Below are 20,116 nucleotides of genomic sequence, written 5' to 3' on the forward strand. Positions count from 1 at the left end.
AATGAGTGTGTGTGGCTTTATGGCACTGGTTAACGTAATCATTACCGAGTTCACCATGTGATCAAATGAGTTACAGAGGCTGGTCGCAGAAGAGCATATTTACATGGAGACAGTCTCCGGTGACTCTATGGTCACATGACTTTGTGGTTGACACGTCATACTCTGACTTGTGGTTTATTCCAGTTTACACAAGCTAATGTTTAGCTACAAGCACAAACAAGGCGTGTCGCTATGACACATAGATCACGGCCCTCACGGATTCAAGTTTGACATACAATCATGTCTTCCACTTACTGAAGATATTAATTGGAAAGAATTAAACACTTCAGTGATATTAAAATTAAACAGTTGATTTTGTCCTATTTTCTTTTCCTTAACTTGCTAACACACACTATAGTTTAACTATACAAGGAAGCTTTGAAAACAGCTGATTAAATCAGACAGATATTATCTTCGTAGAGTATTGATTTTCAATTTCCTTTACTTTTTATAAGCTATTTCATTGTCTGAAATACTTCACAAGCAGTCGATTATACCAGATAGATGTTATCTTTGTAGATTATTAATTTTATACTACTTTGTTTCATTAACTTTATATTTGTTTCATTGACTATACGCAAAAGTCTGAAAAACAGTCCATAACATCAGACAGATGCTGTTCGTAGATAACTGATTTTAGCTTATTTAACTGATTTCCTTTACGGTTTTAAATTGGTTTCGTTAACAACAGAAAAGCTTGAAAAACACAGTCTATTATGTTGAACATCGAACAGATGATGTTATCTATTGTAGATTATTAATTTTATACAATTTTTGTTTTGTTAACTATATGGAAAACTTTGATCAGACAGATTTCATTATCTTTTTATTTTTAGCTCATTTGCTGTATTTCATTAACTATATTTGAAAGCTTTCTAAGTCAACTAAATCAACTAAACAAATAGATGTCGTTATCAGATAGATGTCGATGTCGTTATTCACTTAGTTTTGAAAACACACCAATAAAACTACAAACACACGTTCTCATTAGTTTACCTTTCAAACCATAGATATTTACCCTTGAGCACATGAGAACTTAATTGCAAAACCGGTTTAGGAGTTGTGGTTATTATGGTTGTGTTTACGGTCATTGTCGTACGTTTCAGCAAACATGACTAAACGTGAGGTAATTCACTCGAGGCTAAAACAACAATAGACTGGCAAGAATGAGTGTGCAATAACAGCGCTAACTAACTATCATTCCATCATGAGTCAAATGCAACACCTAATCTTACAAAAATGTATCCTACGGTGTAACGATGAATGCTGAAACTATGAACCATCCAACAGGCAAAAATTAGGAAACTAGAACTGAGTCAGCAAATTGGTTTGACAGTAGTGAATAATCAGTCGGGATCAAAGCAGGAATGTCGTGTGAGGAAATACAAGATGGAAGAATGTTTACAATAAAGGACAAGGGCCAGATGTGCAACAGTCTATAAAAGCCAGTGCCAGATGAGGCTGGTTATAAAGTACAACAGTCAGGTTCCAGAAGTCAAAATCCCATTAATTTTCTCTGCAGAGATAATGATTTGTACCGAAAATGTATAAACCATTCAAAGCAGGCCTATCATGAGATCAGAGATTGTTAAATCATGGCAAATGCTTCTGCAGAAGCCACATTTCAGTGTGATTTCAATTCAATTAAAAGAAAAATGTGTTTAATTGACAAAATCCCATACAAGATCTACACAATCCATAATTCTGAAGAGAGATTAACCGAAAATTTGCAACAGAAAGTGCTCAGTTTAGCGACCACTTACTGACATGAAGCTTTGCGAATTACGTAATCAAGTCGGTCCACCTACTGTACACTCTCAAACCTACATATTTCTATATAACTGACTATTTCATAAATAGATTCATTTTACACTTATAATCGATGACAACATGTCAATATTTCATTTTGTGCCTTTTGTTTTTATTCGATTACATCATTTGCAATGTTTTAAGTATTGTAGTCAATTCCCCTACCCCTACAAAAGAATAAGAACCGTCTTGTGCCTTTGTCTTTTTACCAATTTTCAAATGTGTTTTTGCTTCAAATCAAAGTTTGTACTCTTGTGACTCATCTTAGAGCTGGTTGGTTTGGTGCATGGCTTAGAACTCTTTATTAATGCATTTTTTTAAATCCTTATTGAGAAAATGAATATATATTTTTTGTCTTCCAAGATCACTTAAAATGTGGCAATCAATTTTTGTGTATGGAGGGGAAGCAGCACTATAAACATTGGCACTTACTGAAAGCTCCAGTATACGTTGGCTGGGTAAGATCTTTGGGCACTTTCCTGTAGATATCGAACCTGGAAGGAAAAGAAGGGAAAGACAAAAGGGGGGTAAAGAAAGGTCAATATTGTGTTCTCCTGGGAAGAATGCACGTGAAAGCACATTCTGTTCCCAGCGTAGTGTAAGGCATTACAGGGGCGCTGAGGAATGTGAGCTATGGCTGCAGTCCATGAAACACTGGGCCAGACGCAACAGCCTGGAGTGACGCCTGCTTCTTGAGTTCCACCTCTTCCACTGCATTCCTGCCTTAAAACCACAACCTCTGATCTGCTTTAGATTCTCGCTACCCAGCAGTGCGGTTGAGGTCATAGGGAAAGCTGTCAACACTTCCTAATGTACTAATCACTATCCAAGATCAGAGGTAACATCAGGGAAAGCAAACAATGGCCATGTCAAAATGACACACTGAAAAACATTAACTCTGGGTTAAAGGGAGCCCTATGTCGATTTTGTAAAACAGATAAGTTACACTGCAAAAAATCCAATTTGAATCATTGAGTGTGTTTACACGCGCGTATTTACACCAGTTATGCTTAATAAGCTGTCAAGCTGTATGTGGTCATGTAAACAGTTTTCCTTTATGGGGGAAGGGCATAAACGGTTTAATCAAGAACCAGTCGGCACATGTACATTTTTGCTTATATCCTTATTTTGCGTTGCATGTAAACAATTTTATCTGCATTCTCACCGGCTTATCCAAAGTGTGCAAGTGTTTATGTTTTGACCTCAAAGGCAGAAAATCATCAGATGATTTCAAAACGCATGCAAAGCCAGGTTTCATACGTTGGCTGTTTTTAATAAACTGATTTTTGATAGTTATCAGCACATTTGTGTACATGCAAACATGCTCATTCTCTCTGGCTCATTTCCTAGTACAAATACTGAAACATCCTTAAAGGAATATTCTGGATTCAATACAAGTTCAGCTCAATCAACAGCATTTATGGCATAATGTTGATTACAACAAAAATGTATTTCGACTTGTCCCTCCTTTACTTATATACTATACACAAATTATTCACAATAATTATTTCAAATAACAAGGACCGGAGTGACAGCAAAGCACGTTATTGTACAAGTTATTAACAGAGCTATACTTTCAATGTTAATTTTCATAAAAGATGAGTGGAAAACAACATTCAGTTTGGTAGAGCAGACATCAACCGTTGGGAGTCTCTGAGTAATATAACTCTCTGTAGGAATCAGTCCAACCCCTGGCTTTTTAAGGAGCTTTCTCAAGCTATTTGAGCTCTAAAGCCAAACTATCCAGCTCACAGATGTAAACTTGGCCTTTTTCGGCTTTGCAACCTTCCTTCACAGCTACTTCACAACTCTGGTCCAACCTCTCACGCCGTCGGCAATCCAAAAACATTCACATCTGTGAAAATTTCTTGGAGCAAAATGACCCAGAGATGACGTAATGCAGGCGGGTGGGAGGACTTGTTTTCCTGTAACACTCTGGTGTTGCTGTTCTGCCCCCTCCTCTCACGACAGGAACCCTAAACAGTTCACTGTGTTCTGACAGAAGAGCTCACAGGATGTAGAAGGTATGACCCTATTGTGTGAAACTCTAAAGAAGGACACGCTGTTCTAAAGCCACTGAAAACCCCCACTGACTGTAAGAGACTGGATTTGGTCAGTTTCAGATGGAGAATATACAGTAAAATGTATTTAGACACATAAAGTCATGCTTAAAAATATATGCATGTTGAAATTTCAAACCAAAGCGACATTTATTTTAACATTTCAGAAAAAGATGTTTAGTTCGGTTTTAAATTATGAATCAATAGACATACTGGTCAAATTGAAAACAAAAACTCTTATGACACTTTGTGGATGTGGACAATGTCCATAGTTAATGTCATGTGTGTGAACTTGAGGGGAATTGACCATGCATCCCTTTAAAATCACTTTAACACCAGTTTTTAAAGTTATAGCAAAAATAGCTAATTCTTTGAGAAATAATAAAGCTTTGCTTGCGTATGGCACTTGGTTTGATATTTTGTCTAAATTACATTTAAGTGACAAAATATTTTGGGGCCACTATAAGAGGCAGTTCGTTTTCTATTTAAACTTAAATTCTAATTTAATATTGGGAAATGTTTTGTTGATTAAATGCATCCTGTGGTTCAATTCAATCTGTCTGGATTCACTCATTCATTCAGGTCAGAATGTTCTTTGGCTCGCAAATACCACAAAAGTAACATGTGAGACATATGCGTATCTTGCCTTTTTTTTATGATGATTTTGAACGTTTCACCACACCAAAACAGAACTTACTGTCAATGGAAATTAATCACAACACTGCTCATAACAAAGATCTCATTTTTAACGCTATCTCTATATTGGTATTAATCTAAGAATTTATCTAACAGATAAAAATTATATCACTTAGTTTACCAAAACTGGAAAAGCCAGAATGCCTTAAACTAGATTAATCTAAGTAAAAATAACCAATGACAACAAGTCTTGTGCAATAGCTTTTCAGCATACGAATCTGTTTATGCCTTTACTAAATGTTCTTTGAAAATGTGTACTCAGCTGGTAAAATATGTTTAACATCTAGGATTTCCTGAACTGTATGCTATAGAAATCAATTGCATACTCTGGTTTTCAATACTGCTGGACACAGTTCAAAGTTATTCTGTACAGACACAAAAGTGTAAGGATTAGGCAGAATATACACACTTCAGTGTGTTGAATAACAGGCAGAACATTTGCACATTCCCCCAGGCTATTTAAAAGTACACTGCTTGAATCTGTCAGATATTTCTTATTTCCTGCATTACAACAGCACGAAACAACCCCAGCTGTTCAAAGACACTGAACAGTACAAATGTACAATAACAGCTACCAGAATGTAACACAGCATAGAATTGTTTTTTTTTTTGTTTTTTTTATCAAATAACACTGAGCAAATGGCGTGGTCAAACATCTCTCCAGAGAGAGACTGGCACAAGGAAGGCCACGGTGCTACAGAAGCTGTTATGATTATTGTGTTATGAAGTTAAAGTGTTTAAGTAACTATTTGTCTGTGAAGCTGATGTGTTTAAATAACTCTGTGCCTAAGAGACTGTTGAGTTTATGAAACTGTAAGCATCAAGGTGGCCAAATTAAACGCTTACCTGAACCTGGAAACCTCGCTTCCCTGTTATCCTTTCCACTGAACAGTGTTACAATCACATTGACATAACTATTCAGACCCTTTGTTATGACACTTGAAATATAGCTCAGGTGCATCCCATTTCTCTGGATCATCTTTGAGATGTTTCTACACTTTGATTGGAGTCCACCTGTGCAAATTCCATTGATTGGACATGATTTGGAAAGGCAAAAAAACCAAGCCATGAGGTCAAAGGAACTGCTTGCAGAGCCCAGAAACAGGATTGTGTTGAGGCACAGATCTGGGGAAGGCTATAAAAAACATTCTGCTGCATTGAAGGTTCCCAAAAGCTTAGTGGCCTCCATAATTCTTAAATGGAAGAAGTTTGGAACAACCAGGACTCTTCCGAGAGCTGGCCGCCCAGCCAAACTGAGCAATCGGTGGAGAAGGGCCTTGGTGAGAACCCGATGGTCACTCTGGTTGAGCCCCAGAGATCATGTGTGGAGATGGGAGAAACTTGCAGAAGGACAACCATCACTGCAGCACTCCACCGATCTGGCCTTTATGGCAGAGTGGCCAGACGGAATCGTCTCCTCAGTGCAAGACACAAAAAAATCACCTAAAAGACTCTCAGACTGTGAGAAACAAGATTCTCTGGTCTGATTAAACGAAGATTGGACTGTTTGGCCTCAATTTCAAGCATCATGTCTGGAGGAAACCAGGCACCGCTCATCACCTGCACAATACCATACCAACCATGCTACCACCACCATGCTGTGAGGGTGTTTTTAAGCAGCAGGGACTGGGAGACTGATCAGGGTTGAAAGAAAGCTGAACACAGTAAACAGATATCATTAATGAAAACCTGGTCCACAGTGCTCAGGACCTCAGACTGGGACGAAGGTTCACCTTACAACAGGACAATGACCCTAAGCACACAGCCAAGACAATAAATGAGTGGCTTAGGGACAACTCTGTGAATGTACTAGTCCAGCCAGAGAACGGACTTGAACCCAATCGAACATCTCTGGAGAGACCTGAAAATGGCTGTGCACCGACGCTCCCCATCCAACCTGACAGAGGTTGAGAGGATCTGCAGAGAAGAATAGCAGAAAATCTCCAAATCCAGGTGTGCAAAGCTTGTCGCATCATACCCAAAAAGACTTGAGGCTGTAATCGATGCCAAAGGTGCTTCAACTAAGTACTGAGTTAAGGGTCTGAATACTTATGTCAGTGTGATATTTCAGTTTTTTCATTTTAATAAATTAGCAATTATCAAAAATCTGGTTTTTGCTTTGTCATTATGAGGTATGGATTTTATGGAAATAATTTAAAGCATTTTAGCATAAGGCTGCAAAATTAAGAAATGTGAAAAAAATGAAGGGGTCTCAATACTTTCTGAATGCACTGTATGTATATAAAGTATGTTTACTGTCTGTATACTGCTGAAATAGTAAGAGTAGTAAGTTAGTGTGCTATTCTGAACATTGCATATGACGTGCTCGTGTCTGATAACCTAATTCCTTAAATGTGTTTTTAAAGATGAGCGACTGTGCAATTTTTAGAGGACTCATTTACCGAAGTCAAAACCGTCATTTTATCAGTATTGAATGCCATGGAAAACGAAAAATGATATGTTTGGAAACAGGAGCTTTGCACAGAATGCCATTGTGATACTAAGTGTTGCTATCAAGAATGATTACTACAGCTTCTGACAATCATATGGTGTTCATCAGACTGCATAAAACACCTGTCGTCGTCATGCATATTTTCATAGCAAGGTAAGAAGTGAGACATCTCATTCAGGGACAAACAGACAAATATATGAAAAGCCTTTTTTTTTTTTTTACCATTTTGGATTCCTTACTGAAGCTATTCCCAAATGGTGAAGCAAAGGACGAAACTAAATACGCTTTGTAATAGAGAGAGAGAGTAGTGTGCTATCAACAACTGGTCAAGAAATGTACAAACAAATGTTGCATAAATGTCCGACACTTCGCAATCTTGTGACATTTATGTAAAAACTAAACTGAAAACTTTGTTATGGGCCATGTTAATGATTCGTTATATTTACGCACATTCCTGAGATGCCTTTCTTAATTCAGAGTGAATAGCACAACTCACCATTGCTAATTATATAATGAATAAATAGACAATACTTTGGACTCCATATAGTGGCAGAATCATGATGTGATGGAATAAGTGTCATTTTCATTTGTATAGGGCCTGTTTTGAATTTGCATAACTGTGTGCGAACAGGAATTGGAGTTGTTTGCTTAAAAAAAAATAGAGTGTTGAAACAAGGGGTGGACTTTGTACCATATCAGGTTTTTAAATGAAATATCTAACAGTCCAATAAAAACTGACAAAGATCTAGCTCAGTTCTGTACAGCAATAGCCTTTGTGTTTATAAACCTTAAAGAATGTGACTAAGCAGGCATGCATTTCATTGAAATATAATGCAATTAAAAATATAGACAGCAGCTACAATTTTGCTGACACATGCCAACAGTGCACCAAAACCTAAATGTTGTCAGTGCTGACAGCATCATCTACATCTTTCTATAAGGTAACGCATTCATAAATATTTTTCAAGCAGTTTGCAAAACATTTTGAGATTAAAGAAATGGATTTAAAAGTGTTTTCACACAACAAGCTGAACAAAAAAAATCATGTTATTCTTAGTCTCTAAGGCTATAGTGAGCTGCCTACAGACATCAAATGTGGACATTTGTGTAAATGTCAAGGATTCATAAATATTTATCAAAAGCAGTTTTATGCTCTTAAAGTTTGGCAAACATTTTGAGATAAAAGAAACGGATTTAAAAGTGTTTTCACAATACAAGCTGAACATAAACATGTTATTCTGCTGTAGTTTATTAAACTATTGGCTGTGTCTCAATACCTAGTGTGCTGCCTATACCTAGACATCATATATGGGCATTTGCATAAACATCTATAAATATTTATCAAGAGCAGTTTTATACTCTTAAACAAAGTTTACAAACATTTTGACATCAAAGAAAATCAATTAAAAGTGTTTTCACACTACAAAAACGTGTTATTCTGTTGTAGTTTATTAAACTATTGGCTGTGTCTCAAAACCTAGTGAGTTCTTGCCTAACAAGACATATTTAGGCATTTGTTTAAACTACAAGGATTCATAAACATTAATAAAGAGCAGTTTTGTGCTCTTAAAGTTTACCAAACTTTTTGCGATTGAAGAAACCGAATTAAAAGTGTTTTAAACTACGTCATCTGCTGTAGTTTATAAAACTATTTGCTGTATTTTAAAATCTAGCGAGCAGCCTATCTAGACAGCATTATAGGGCAAAAATATTGAAACATTTGATGCCTACAAATGTTGTCTAGATAGGCAGCTCACTAGATTTTAAGTTACAGCCATTGTGTCTATCATTTGATGGTGATTGTGTTTGATTCATGCACTACAGGAAAAACAAAAAATCGCAAATGAGCGACCGAACGGCTTTAAACCGCTACTCACCTCCTAACATCGAAAGTCATTGTGATTGCACGAATTCAAAACAAAGCCAAAAGTGTTTAAAGATAACGGAGACAAGTGAGGGACAACTCCAGATTCTTCCTTCAATCCTGCCGGCTCCTCACACCGGATGTGACAACTGCTTAGGACGCTTTGCACAATCCCATTGGTCTGACGAGAGCGACCGCGATGATTCTGTTTCCGCTTTGTGAATTACGTTGTGGTGTGTGAACTTCACGTGTTGCCCAGGGAGATTCAGGATTCAACGTTAAGTTGTACAAGTTTCGCTTCCGTTTATGTGGTCAAACAGTCAAATATTGTTCCTACAACAAATAAACTGCAACTCTGTTGTGTTCTTTCTAAATCTGTCTCAGTGTGTAATCTGAGAATAGAGCTGTTTCATGAAGTTTCTGAAACCCACAAGTGGCTTCTATAAAATATGTTTGATCTTCAATTTAACAGGCTCCAATAATAAATCGGTTTTACATTCTCATGTATTTAAATAGAACATGTAATTACGGCAAAAAATCCACTATCTGTCGATTTGGATTCACCTAATCAGTCTTACTGATATTCCCACATTTACAGTTTTCCATTAATGCACCTCTATTTACAATATCAGACGAAAGTATCGACACACCTATTCATTTTTGTGTTTTTCCACATTTTAGAGTAGTCTCATAATGAAATCATCAAAACTAGGAAATAACACAAACTCAAGTATGGAAATTGTGTAATGAACTTTATGAACTTTACATGTGTAAACTTATATAGGCTATAATAGCCTACTGGGAATGGGATTAAGGGTTTCGTTGAATATATGTGAACTTTTAAATATAAATTTACATCTTGTGGCTATATTTTTGAAACAATGCATATTTTAGTGTTTATGGACTGGCCTCATTCGCTTACTTACATTCAATGCCTTACTTGTTTTTTTTTTTTTTTGAATGGAGGAATGAGTCAAAATTATTCTTTGCCGAAATCATCATTATTCCACGAATGCTGTTTACCCTCCTGTTGCATTCAGAGTCTGCATACACTTTTTGCATTAGCAGGTCAATTTTCACCCAGTGGAATTTAAGCTTATAAAACCTGATTGTTTTCATCTAAAACCATATTGTAACTCATTATTAACTTCTTACTGTTCATATAACAGTATTTAGTTCATATAATCAATTTGTATTTAGATTTGCACTACGTATGTGTGTGTGTATGTACTGTATGTATGTATATGTATGTATATATATTCATATATATGTATATGTGTATATATATGTGTATATGTATGTATGTATGTCTGTATGTATATATATATATACATATATGTGTATGTGTGTGTGTATGTATGTGTGTGTGTGTGTGTGTATATATATATATATATATATATATATATATACACATATATATGTGTATGTGTGTGTGTGTATGTATGTGTGTGTGTGTGTATATATATATATATATAGGTGTGTGTGTGTTTGTGTGTATGGATGTATATATACTTATTTCTTTTCAGTATTTATCTATTTTGTAACAATTTTAAAGTCTTGTTGCTGTTTTGTATCATTGTGTACTGGAAGCTCCTGTCACCAAGACAAATTCCTTGTGTAAGCATACTTGGCAATAAAGCTCATTCTGATATACATAACTTCATCTTATACAGTATATATATTTTTTTTTGTCCTGAGAGAGGTAAATAATATTTTTTAAATACCTCATAGTTATTTAGTATTCACTGGTTTAGCTGTAGTAAATAGTTGTCTATTTTGAAATGTCAAAGAAATTCTCAATATTGTAACTTAAATTAAATTATATATATATATATATATATATATATATATATATATATATATATATATATATATATCGTATATGGCACGTTAACAGAAAAACACATTTTATTATGTATGCCAACAAAGTTACTGTACAACAAAGTTACAATATTGAGAATTTCTTTGACATTTCAAAATAGACAACTATTTACTACAGCTAAACCAGTGAATACTAAATAACTATGAGGTATTTAAAAAATATTATTTACCTCTCTCAGGACAAAAATGACCCAAACACAATAGGAGGGTTCATTGAGCTTAACTTGTTTTGAACTGAATGGATCATTCCTTTAAGATCAAAAGGTTTTCAGATCATGAGAAAAATAAATTCAGTCAAATGTGTCCAAACGTTTGACACATACTGCATATGAACCTATGTGAAAAAACATGTGAACCAATGAATTCCAAGCAGCCTGTGTGCCTGTGACCTAAAGCTGTGTCATACAACATGACAATGATTCTACACACACAAGTGAATCAACAGCACAGCAGTGGATCAAATTGAAAAAAATCCATATTTTAAAAAATGGCCAAGACAGAGTCCTGACCACAGTTCAGTATTGTCTACTGTAGGGTAAGGGTTATCCCACAATGACCAAATTAGCTGACTTTACTCAATTGATTGAGTTAACTAATTCCCTCAAATGAATTGAGTAATGGTGTCTCCAAAAGTTCACTTAACTTGGTGTTCATAAAAAATAAACATAACTGTAACAAGGTTTGTTGTTGGGTGGAAAGGGGAAGCGGGAACCGGGTGAACCATTCACGTAGATTTTAATAACACAAACGTTTCATGTAGACACAACATAAAAGTGCTTTTCAGCTTACAGACGCCGGCACGCACGCACGCACGCACGCACGCACGCACACACACACACACAGCTTTGTGTGTCTCTCTCACTGTTGGCTTCTTCAGCCCAACACAGAATGCACACGTTCTGTCGGCTGCATGCAACTCTCTCTCTCTCTCTGTAGAACTGGCATCTCCGACTCCTCTTTAACCCCCTTCCGGCTGATTGGGGTAACTCAGTGCCAGGCGTCCATCCTTACGGCCCGGCCATGCCCTCCTCCTTGTCACAATAACTATTTCAGTTAAGGTAACTAGATGCAAGTAGACTTAACTCACATTTTCTATTTTAACATTGTTGCTTCTACTTAATTTTAGTTGAACTGACTCAAATTTAGATCATACAATAACACTCAAATTATTAAGATTATTATAACATATTTAAGGTCAATCATTAAATAATCTTTATTCTCCAATGAAATGCACTTCACCTGCACTTCAGTTGCTTATGCATAAGATGCACTGAAATAAAGTTAACAGGATCCACACAGACTACCCTAATGGTGACATCACACGAAACAACTATTTGCAACCAAACAACATAAATAATACTACAAAAGAGCTAAAAATGATGAATTTTTAATAACAACTATTTAAATGCTCCCATAAGTTCCCTTTGACCAAGAAAACAATTAAATAAGTAAAGTGCAAGTGATTATGGGTATTCCCCATAGCCTAAATTTTGTACTCAATCATTTGAGTTATTAACACTTAAAATCCTAAGTCTATAGATTTTTAAGATAAATAAGTTCAAGCAACTTAGATATCTGAGTTATGAGCCCAAAACTTGACATTTCAAGTAAAGTTTAACTTAGAAATCTTGATTTTTTTCAGTAATGACAACATTAGGGTTTACAGTGTGTCTTGTTTGGGTAATTGGAAATGAAGGATGTCCCAGTGCTTTGTATTTTATACTTAAATGTAAGCGTTCACCAATTATCATTTTGAAATTTGAAGTTGTGTGTGTTTGCATAAGTCTTTATTTTTATATGAAGACTTGAACTGGCATTAGGAACCATACATGCACAAATAATTCTAAAGGGTCCATTTGTGTCTTTCACAACTGGACAAATTCACAATATGCAATAATATGGTTATTTGTATATGGTCATTTGTATATTTTTTAATAAAGTAAAACGGAGACAGTCAAGTAACAACAAGGTAAAACAGCTAGATATACAATATCATCCTTCTATGATCCGGTAGGTCCAGATTTGACAAGTTTTCAAAAATATAAAAAAATAAATAAATAAAAGTACTTGATATCACAGATAGTCAACACAAAAATTGTCTTGCTTGAAGGATGTGGTGTATTATGCAATACATGTTTCACTATGTCATTTCTGGGTCTATCTAGAAATTTCAGCCGTCTCAAACATAAATATAGAAGCTACAATGACTACAGTTGATATATGGTAAAGAGAAAAGGACATACCAAGTATTTTCCCAGGACTAACAGTTGTTGCCCAAAGTAACCTGTCCGTAAATGGCCTGTGATGACACTGGTATATTCTATCATCATTTACTACACAAAGGAAATGCCTCATTCATCACACTCTTTCACTTCCCTTTCTGACAGAGAAAACATAAAACTGCAAGTGATTCCTGAAATATATATATTAGAAATTATTATTTAAAAAAATGACTCACTGTGGGGTGCCCGTATGCAAAAATCTTAAATACTGTGAGCAACTAAATCCTCACAAAAATGATAATTCTATCAATATTTACTCACCCTCATGTCATGACAAACTTTATAAGCTCTACAAAGTCACTATAATCTCATTGTATGAGAACAGCTGCATAACGATTCTTTGGGTTGAGAGCATAATGATGAGTAAATAATGACAGAACTTTAATTTGTAGGTAAACTGTTCATTGAAATGACATTATTTTATTATATTTGATGAGTCTTTTAAATGTAAAGGTTTTGAAATAATTGCGAGCAGTGCTGTCTAAATCTCAAACATAAATGTGGTACATAGTCTTTCTGGGGCATTACAGTCTCATTTTGTGGCTTGCATTTCTGTGCTGACTCATCAGTGTTTTTTAACAGTAAAATCCACCTCCACCGGCTGTTGCTGCCATGAACAATGTTGATGCCACTTTTCTTCTTACTTTTTGTTTTGTTTTGTTTTGTTTCCTCGGTTCTGTCAAACAAAACCAGAAATGATTCGAAGAGCATTCCTCCACAAGTTCTGACTCAAGTTTCAGAAATGCAAAGCTGACGTCATGACCTACATACTGTATGTCATTTTGCTTTTTGTAAAGTATTGTGACTGTCACTCTGAGATAAAACGTAAAATAAACTGGCACAAAGTCAAATATTGCATGATAAAGCAAATAAGGCTAAAAGGATCATAAAGCATCTTTGTTTTTCTAGCAAGTTGGGATATATGAGAGCGACAAAACAAATAAATAAAACTGTGCATTTAATACATAAACTGATTTGATTTTTAGAAGTCAGCAATTAACATGTAGTTGGTTTGCATTTTGAGGGTAGAAAAACACACACACTGCATCATAATTTCATGCATGGCAACACGTTATTCACTGTTGTGAGGAATGTGCCAACTGGTTAACCAGTAAAACAAAAACATTACATTTCAGGAAGTCCATAGAAAAAGCTTTGTTGACAAATTTCTATATGATTCAATGACAACTGAAACCTGGCATATAGAGAAATTCTCCAATATATGTTTCAAGTGAGCAAGTAAACTGCCCATAAGTATACATATAAGTCAAAACATTGTCTTGAACAAACAGATGTCATGTCTCAGCACCATATACCACCTGTTTTGTGTTTGAAGCTGATGGAAATTTACCAGGCCGCAAGTTTCTATACAGTAATTAACTTTTATGGTTTGCCTTTGCTCTCGCGGCATTGCACACTATGTACTCCTGTACAATAAAAACAAAGTATAAACTTTTATTAGTGCCCTGACAGGTTCAATAACTATCTTATTATTTATCGAAGCAGGAGCAAAAGGAAATCACATCAAACAATAACATCACGGAAAAATCCCAAACTTCATTTTAGACAATTCATTGTAAAAGAGGAATTGTATAGGCTACATATTGAGATGATCATATACAGGAACAGTCGCCAGCACCATAGGAAAGTCACAAAAATGAAATCTCTTTAATATCTTGATAGTTTCTCAAAGACAGCAACAAGATTAAGTGGGGTGTTGACTACTTCTCAGAGTTTATCCTGAGGGGAAAAAAATAAAATAAATAAAAAAACAGTTATTATTATTATCGATGTTGTCTCAAGTAATTCTAGCAGAAACATCTCAGACAAAGTTGATACTTATACGAAGCATTAATGAGAACGATAAGCCGTGAAAGAGCAACCACTGGGTCTGGGACACCACAACCATTCCAACAACAACAACAACAATATCATCATCGTCATCACACACATTTACTTAAGCGCAGAATGACACCATTCGGAAACTGGACCAGAGTACCAGTCTTTCGGCTTGCTGATGTCGATTGTATTTTGACCGATTCAGTCAATGTGGGTTTGGTTGACCAGGCTCAACCACACATGACGTACGTGCGAATTCACGCGGGCCGCGGGCCAAAACGGGCGGTGCATTTGACGTCACGCACTTCAATGGGAGGGGGAGGTGACTATATAACAGCCGCCTAGAGCCCTTCAAAGTAGAACGAGAACAGGAGGATACATTGTAACGACTTTCCGCTTTGAAAACAATTCGAATTTCACTATCGCTATTACGGACTATCATTGGAACAAACTCTCGTTATAAGCGAACAAAGGACTCGCGAACTTTAAGAACACAGTTAAAAAGAGAACTTTTTTTTATTTATTTATTTTTTATATATTTAGATCTATCGTTTACTACTATGGTAATCATGGAAGTGTCCGCCATCGACTCTGCTTCGCTTCGGGATCTCCTGGATGATTCGGGCTGTCTGGTTCTGGACTGTCGCTCGTTCTTCTCCTTCAGCTCGTCTCATATTTCGGGCTCCGCTAATGTGCGCTTTAGTACGATAGTGCGCCGAAGGGCCAGAGGGGGTCTGGGACTGGAGCACATTGTGCCCAACGAGGACACCAGGAACAGACTTCTGTCCGGGGCATACCAGAGTGTCGTTTTCCTGGATGACCGGAGTCGAGATATAGGAGAAGTGAAGAAAGATGGGACTTTAATGCTCGCTGTGAACGCTTTGTGTCGCAATCCATGTGGAGCAAGTGTGTTCTTTCTTAAAGGTACGAACAAGTTGCTCAATAACAACAATTCTTTATCTGGTCATTGACTTAGTCTTATCGTAATAGGTAGCACATGCAGATATTGTTGTATAATGAGTAAAACATGTAGAATGTATATAGTTGAATGTGTATATATAGAGATAATTTAAGAAAAACGTTGGCTACCTTTTGAGTTTTAGATAAAGTTCCTGAATTTACCTTGTCTGTATAATATATATAGTTACTTTAAAATATTAATAGTTTTTTATTTTCCTGTTTAGGCCTGAATATACCTAATAATATTTGATAGGCACATTATAGTAATTTATATATGAATACATTATTATTATAATATGCCTAATAAATACTATACATATTTTTATCTAAAAAATTTAAATCATTCACTACATATATTAATATTTTTCATTTCTGTATAATAAGTAAATTAGGTCACAAGAGTTTATAAAGCATGTATTATATATATATATATATATATATATATATATATATATATATATATCATGTATTATCCTGACCGAATGTTTTCGAGTGTTAGTTAGTATTAGTTATTTTTTTAGCTGACACTTGTAATTTCCACTGTAACCAAAAATAATGACTTCTGTTTTTACTATTTTTAGGTGGATTTGACACATTTTCCTCAGAATTTCCTGAAATGTGTACCAAGCCTGTCCCACCACAGGGCTTGAGTTTACCTCTGAGCTCCAGTTTCCATCCAAACACCGTTGAGACCTCTTGTAATTCATGTCCAACCCCTCAATATGACCAGGTAACCACTATAGATTCTTTACATTAGTGCAATTTTGCAATGGAAGAAGTAATTTATTTGCATGAGATTTAAAAACGTGTACAACTTGTCAACTAATTTTAAACTCCATTTTGTTTTTATTTCTTCAGGGTGGCCCAGTAGAAATCCTGCCATTCTTATATTTAGGCAGTGCCTACCATGCATCTAGAAAAGACATGCTAGACATGTTGGGAATCACAGCCCTCATTAACGTCTCTTCCAACTGCCCCAACCACTTTGAAGACCACTACCAGTACAAAAGTATTCCAGTGGAGGACAACCATAAAGCCAATATCATCTCCTGGTTCAATGAGGCCATCGAATTTATCGGTGAGTCTCTGTTTTTGCTCTATTTGATCCCCTGTTATGAAACAGGGAACAGATGTTACCGTATGAGGGACTTTGGCAAGCAGGCAAGCTCCCAACTCAAGCCCCCATTCAGTGGAGGCCTGGACTGAATTTTTCAAAAGTTCCCTCCAAAACCGACCAGCTGCACAGGCCAAGCTTGACAGCCACTAGGGCTTACATCATCCTCTCATCCTGTATAAAGAGGTGCCCCCTTTTTAAATAACACCAGGCCGTGGCCTGATCTTCTTTTCATGGGGCAGCTCTGTTTGAATGCTTGCCTGCCTTTGTTCAGCCTGAACAAAAGGTAGTGTCTCTAGCTTTCTGGTTACCCTCCTATCAGATCAGTGCTCTTAGCAGGGGTCCCTCAACCCCCCTATTGTGTATTCAGGCCTGTCAGGGGGGGTGTTTCCCCTCTTACTTGAACCCCTGCCTGATGAAACTTTTCCTGTTTCCTTAATGAGATGGCTCCCTTCATTAGCAACACTGTGGGGAAGAATTTGCATTTGAATGTGTAGTTAGGGATTCAGTACTGGAAGACTGTTATTTGCCTCTATCAGTTGAAACAGCTTTGGGGTCCCTGATAGGACGGTTCCACCAAATGGAAATGTAGAAATTAGTCAGATAGTCCCGCCCCAAACTCGCACCAGTGGTTGAGCCAATGTTGAGTAAAGAGTGGTGGTGGCGTAGTGGACTAAAGCACTGAACTTGTAAGCAGAAGGTTGTTGGTTTGATCCCACAGCCACCACCATTGTGTCCTTGAGCTAGGCACTTAACTCCAGGTTGCACCAGGGGGATTGTCCCTGTAATAAGGGCTCTGTAAGTTGCTTTGGTAGTTATGCCAAATGCATAAATGTAAATGCTGTGTCAGGGTGGTTGGGATGCTCAAACAAACACATTTTTTGATGGCTCCATGGAGCCACAGTTTATACACTTATCGGGGGAATCAACCTACTTGGGTTGGCAAGTTGAACAGTGAAAAACAGCACACTTCACATTTAACTCATTTTAACAAATCTGCTTTTCTTTTTTCACAGATTCGGTACGGAACAAAGGTGGACGTGTGTTCGTTCACTGCCAAGCCGGTATCTCGCGCTCCGCCACCATCTGTTTGGCTTACCTGATGCGCACCAACCGCGTAAAGCTCGAAGAGGCATTTGAGTTCGTCAAACAGCGGCGCAGCATCATCTCGCCCAACTTCAGTTTCATGGGGCAGCTCTTGCAGTTCGAATCCCAAGTCCTCGCTTCCTCCACGTGCTCCTCGGAGGCCGGAAGCCCCGCCATCGGCAAAAGCACCACAGTATTCAACTTTACAGTTTCCATTCCCGTCCACACAGCGGCTAGCCCGCTTTCCTTCCTGCAGAGCCCCATTACTACCTCACCATCCTGCTGAATGTACTTGATTTAAAGTGGCCGGACTTATGTTCTCGCCTCTTAAGCTGGGGCGAGTTTTATTTATGTGATGACTATATGATCCCTGAGGTGATCTTTCCAGTATTAGACTTCAGAACATGTGGTTCCTTTTGTTGCTACAAGTATTCCATGATTGTACGTAGGAGTCGGTGGCTGGTGTAGCCTAGCTCCACCAGATTGTTTTTTGTTTTGTTTATATAAACGTTTTTCCACAGATGTTGACTTAATTGTTGGATCACGGTGTTTGTTTTAAAGTTTGTGACGAAAACCAAGTTTAAACACTCCGCTATCCTGTCCATCAAAGTTCTCCAGTCTTTGTTTGGATTTTTTGTTTGTTGTTGACTTGGTTGATCTTGATGATCAGTTTGTTTTTGTTTTTTGTTATATGTTAGCATCAAAAGAACCCTTATGCCTTACAGTTTGCTCAGGGACTGTTTTCTTTTTTACATGAATGTTGTTACTGTTATTTCTTACGAGAATAGTTGTTAGACTTGAAGGTGCTAATCTAAACGAGTACTGCTACTTGGTTTCTTTTTTCCTTTTGAACAATGAATGTAGATAGAACGTTTGTGCAGGCTCTGCCTTAAGACAGTGGAAATTGAAATGATTATTCCTGAGCCTGTCATGCCTTTTCAGAGCACAATCTGATTCTTCACAACGTTTGTTTGTTATTTGTAAACAAACACTGAATACCTCATGTGTCTGTACTGTTGTCAGTCTTCTACGAGTCCTCCCATAAGCACTACTAACAGGAATGACACTTACAGGACTGGTTTGATATATGTGACTATTTATTGAGTAAATTAATATATTTCTTATGCCATATATATTTTTTTTTTCATATATTTGTAGTACTTGTTGCTGACAAATAAACTTCTTTTCATACAATACAATCTTGCATGTAATGGATTACTTGAAGTTCTGAAAATACTAGAAATCACAAATGCATAAAACATTTGAGAAAACTTATAAAGAAATAACAGAAGACAAAAAAAAAAGTAGGGTGAGTAGACAAGGGCTCAGCAATAAGGGTTTCAAATTTGTACTCTAAATATTTTCGCTAGCCCCAACATAATAAAATGGTACATTTTATTTTTATATGTGTCAAAGAAATATATAAGTAGTTCATTAAAAATTAAGTCTCACTAAATAGGTACAACAAATACTTTATTAGGATATTTAATTCCTGGAAATAAAGCCCTGGAAAACAATTGTGAAACACATGATATACTCAACTTAATACAATATAAGCTGGCGAAATAACAAAATAACAGATTTGAATGAAGAGAGATGAACTTTCATATTGGTGGAGAGTATTCTAGAGTCTAGAATTAATAAGTTAAATAATAAGAGTGCAAGCAGGGACATAGGGTTGAATCAACAAAACCATAACAAGCTTTGAACACTGTAAATAGGATTTTATACTGTATGATGTAAGCAAAGTGAGTTCAAAGTTTAGCAATTTACTGTAAAGCAAAGGGGTGGCAGCATCATGTTGTGTTTTTTTAATTATTTTTTTTTTTTTATAAAAAGTGGACTTTAGAAAATAGATGGCGTCATGAGGGAGGATTATGTAGAAATGCAGATGCAACTCATCAAAACATCAGCTAGAAATACACATTTGGCACTAGGACAATGATCATAAGTGTACCTCCAAAGCTGAAATAAAATGGCTCAAAGGCAACAAAATTAAAGTATTGGACTGAATGACCATCACAAAGCCCTGAA

At 36.4% G+C, this 20,116-nt stretch overlaps 2 protein-coding genes across 3 annotated transcripts in view; one reads left to right on the plus strand and one right to left on the minus strand.

The window, feature by feature from the left end:
* Window positions 1-9,092, minus strand: part of ergic1 (endoplasmic reticulum-golgi intermediate compartment 1) — a 26,367-nt gene extending 17,275 nt beyond the window's left edge. For both annotated transcript variants that reach the window (XM_051659052.1, XM_051659051.1), the window contains exons 1-2: window positions 8,934-9,092; window positions 2,281-2,342 (exon numbers count right to left, since the gene is read on the minus strand). In XM_051659052.1, coding sequence (XP_051515012.1) covers window positions 2,281-2,342; window positions 8,934-8,953 — 82 coding nt within the window. In that variant the 5' untranslated portion in view covers window positions 8,954-9,092. The remainder of the gene's footprint in view (window positions 1-2,280; window positions 2,343-8,933) is intronic.
* Window positions 9,093-15,270: 6,178 nt separating this feature from the next.
* On the plus strand, window positions 15,271-19,281 carry LOC127418396 (dual specificity protein phosphatase 1-like). The gene is made up of 4 exons (XM_051659048.1): window positions 15,271-15,846; window positions 16,464-16,612; window positions 16,741-16,960; window positions 18,013-19,281. Exons 1-4 carry the CDS (start codon window positions 15,483-15,485, stop codon window positions 18,366-18,368), a joined length of 1,089 nt encoding a protein of 362 aa, XP_051515008.1. The 5' UTR covers window positions 15,271-15,482; the 3' UTR covers window positions 18,369-19,281.
* Window positions 19,282-20,116: the final 835 nt, after the last annotated feature.

Source organism: Myxocyprinus asiaticus, chromosome 27 (genome assembly GCF_019703515.2).
Source record: "Myxocyprinus asiaticus isolate MX2 ecotype Aquarium Trade chromosome 27, UBuf_Myxa_2, whole genome shotgun sequence".
Classification (NCBI taxonomy): domain Eukaryota; kingdom Metazoa; phylum Chordata; class Actinopteri; order Cypriniformes; family Catostomidae; genus Myxocyprinus; species Myxocyprinus asiaticus.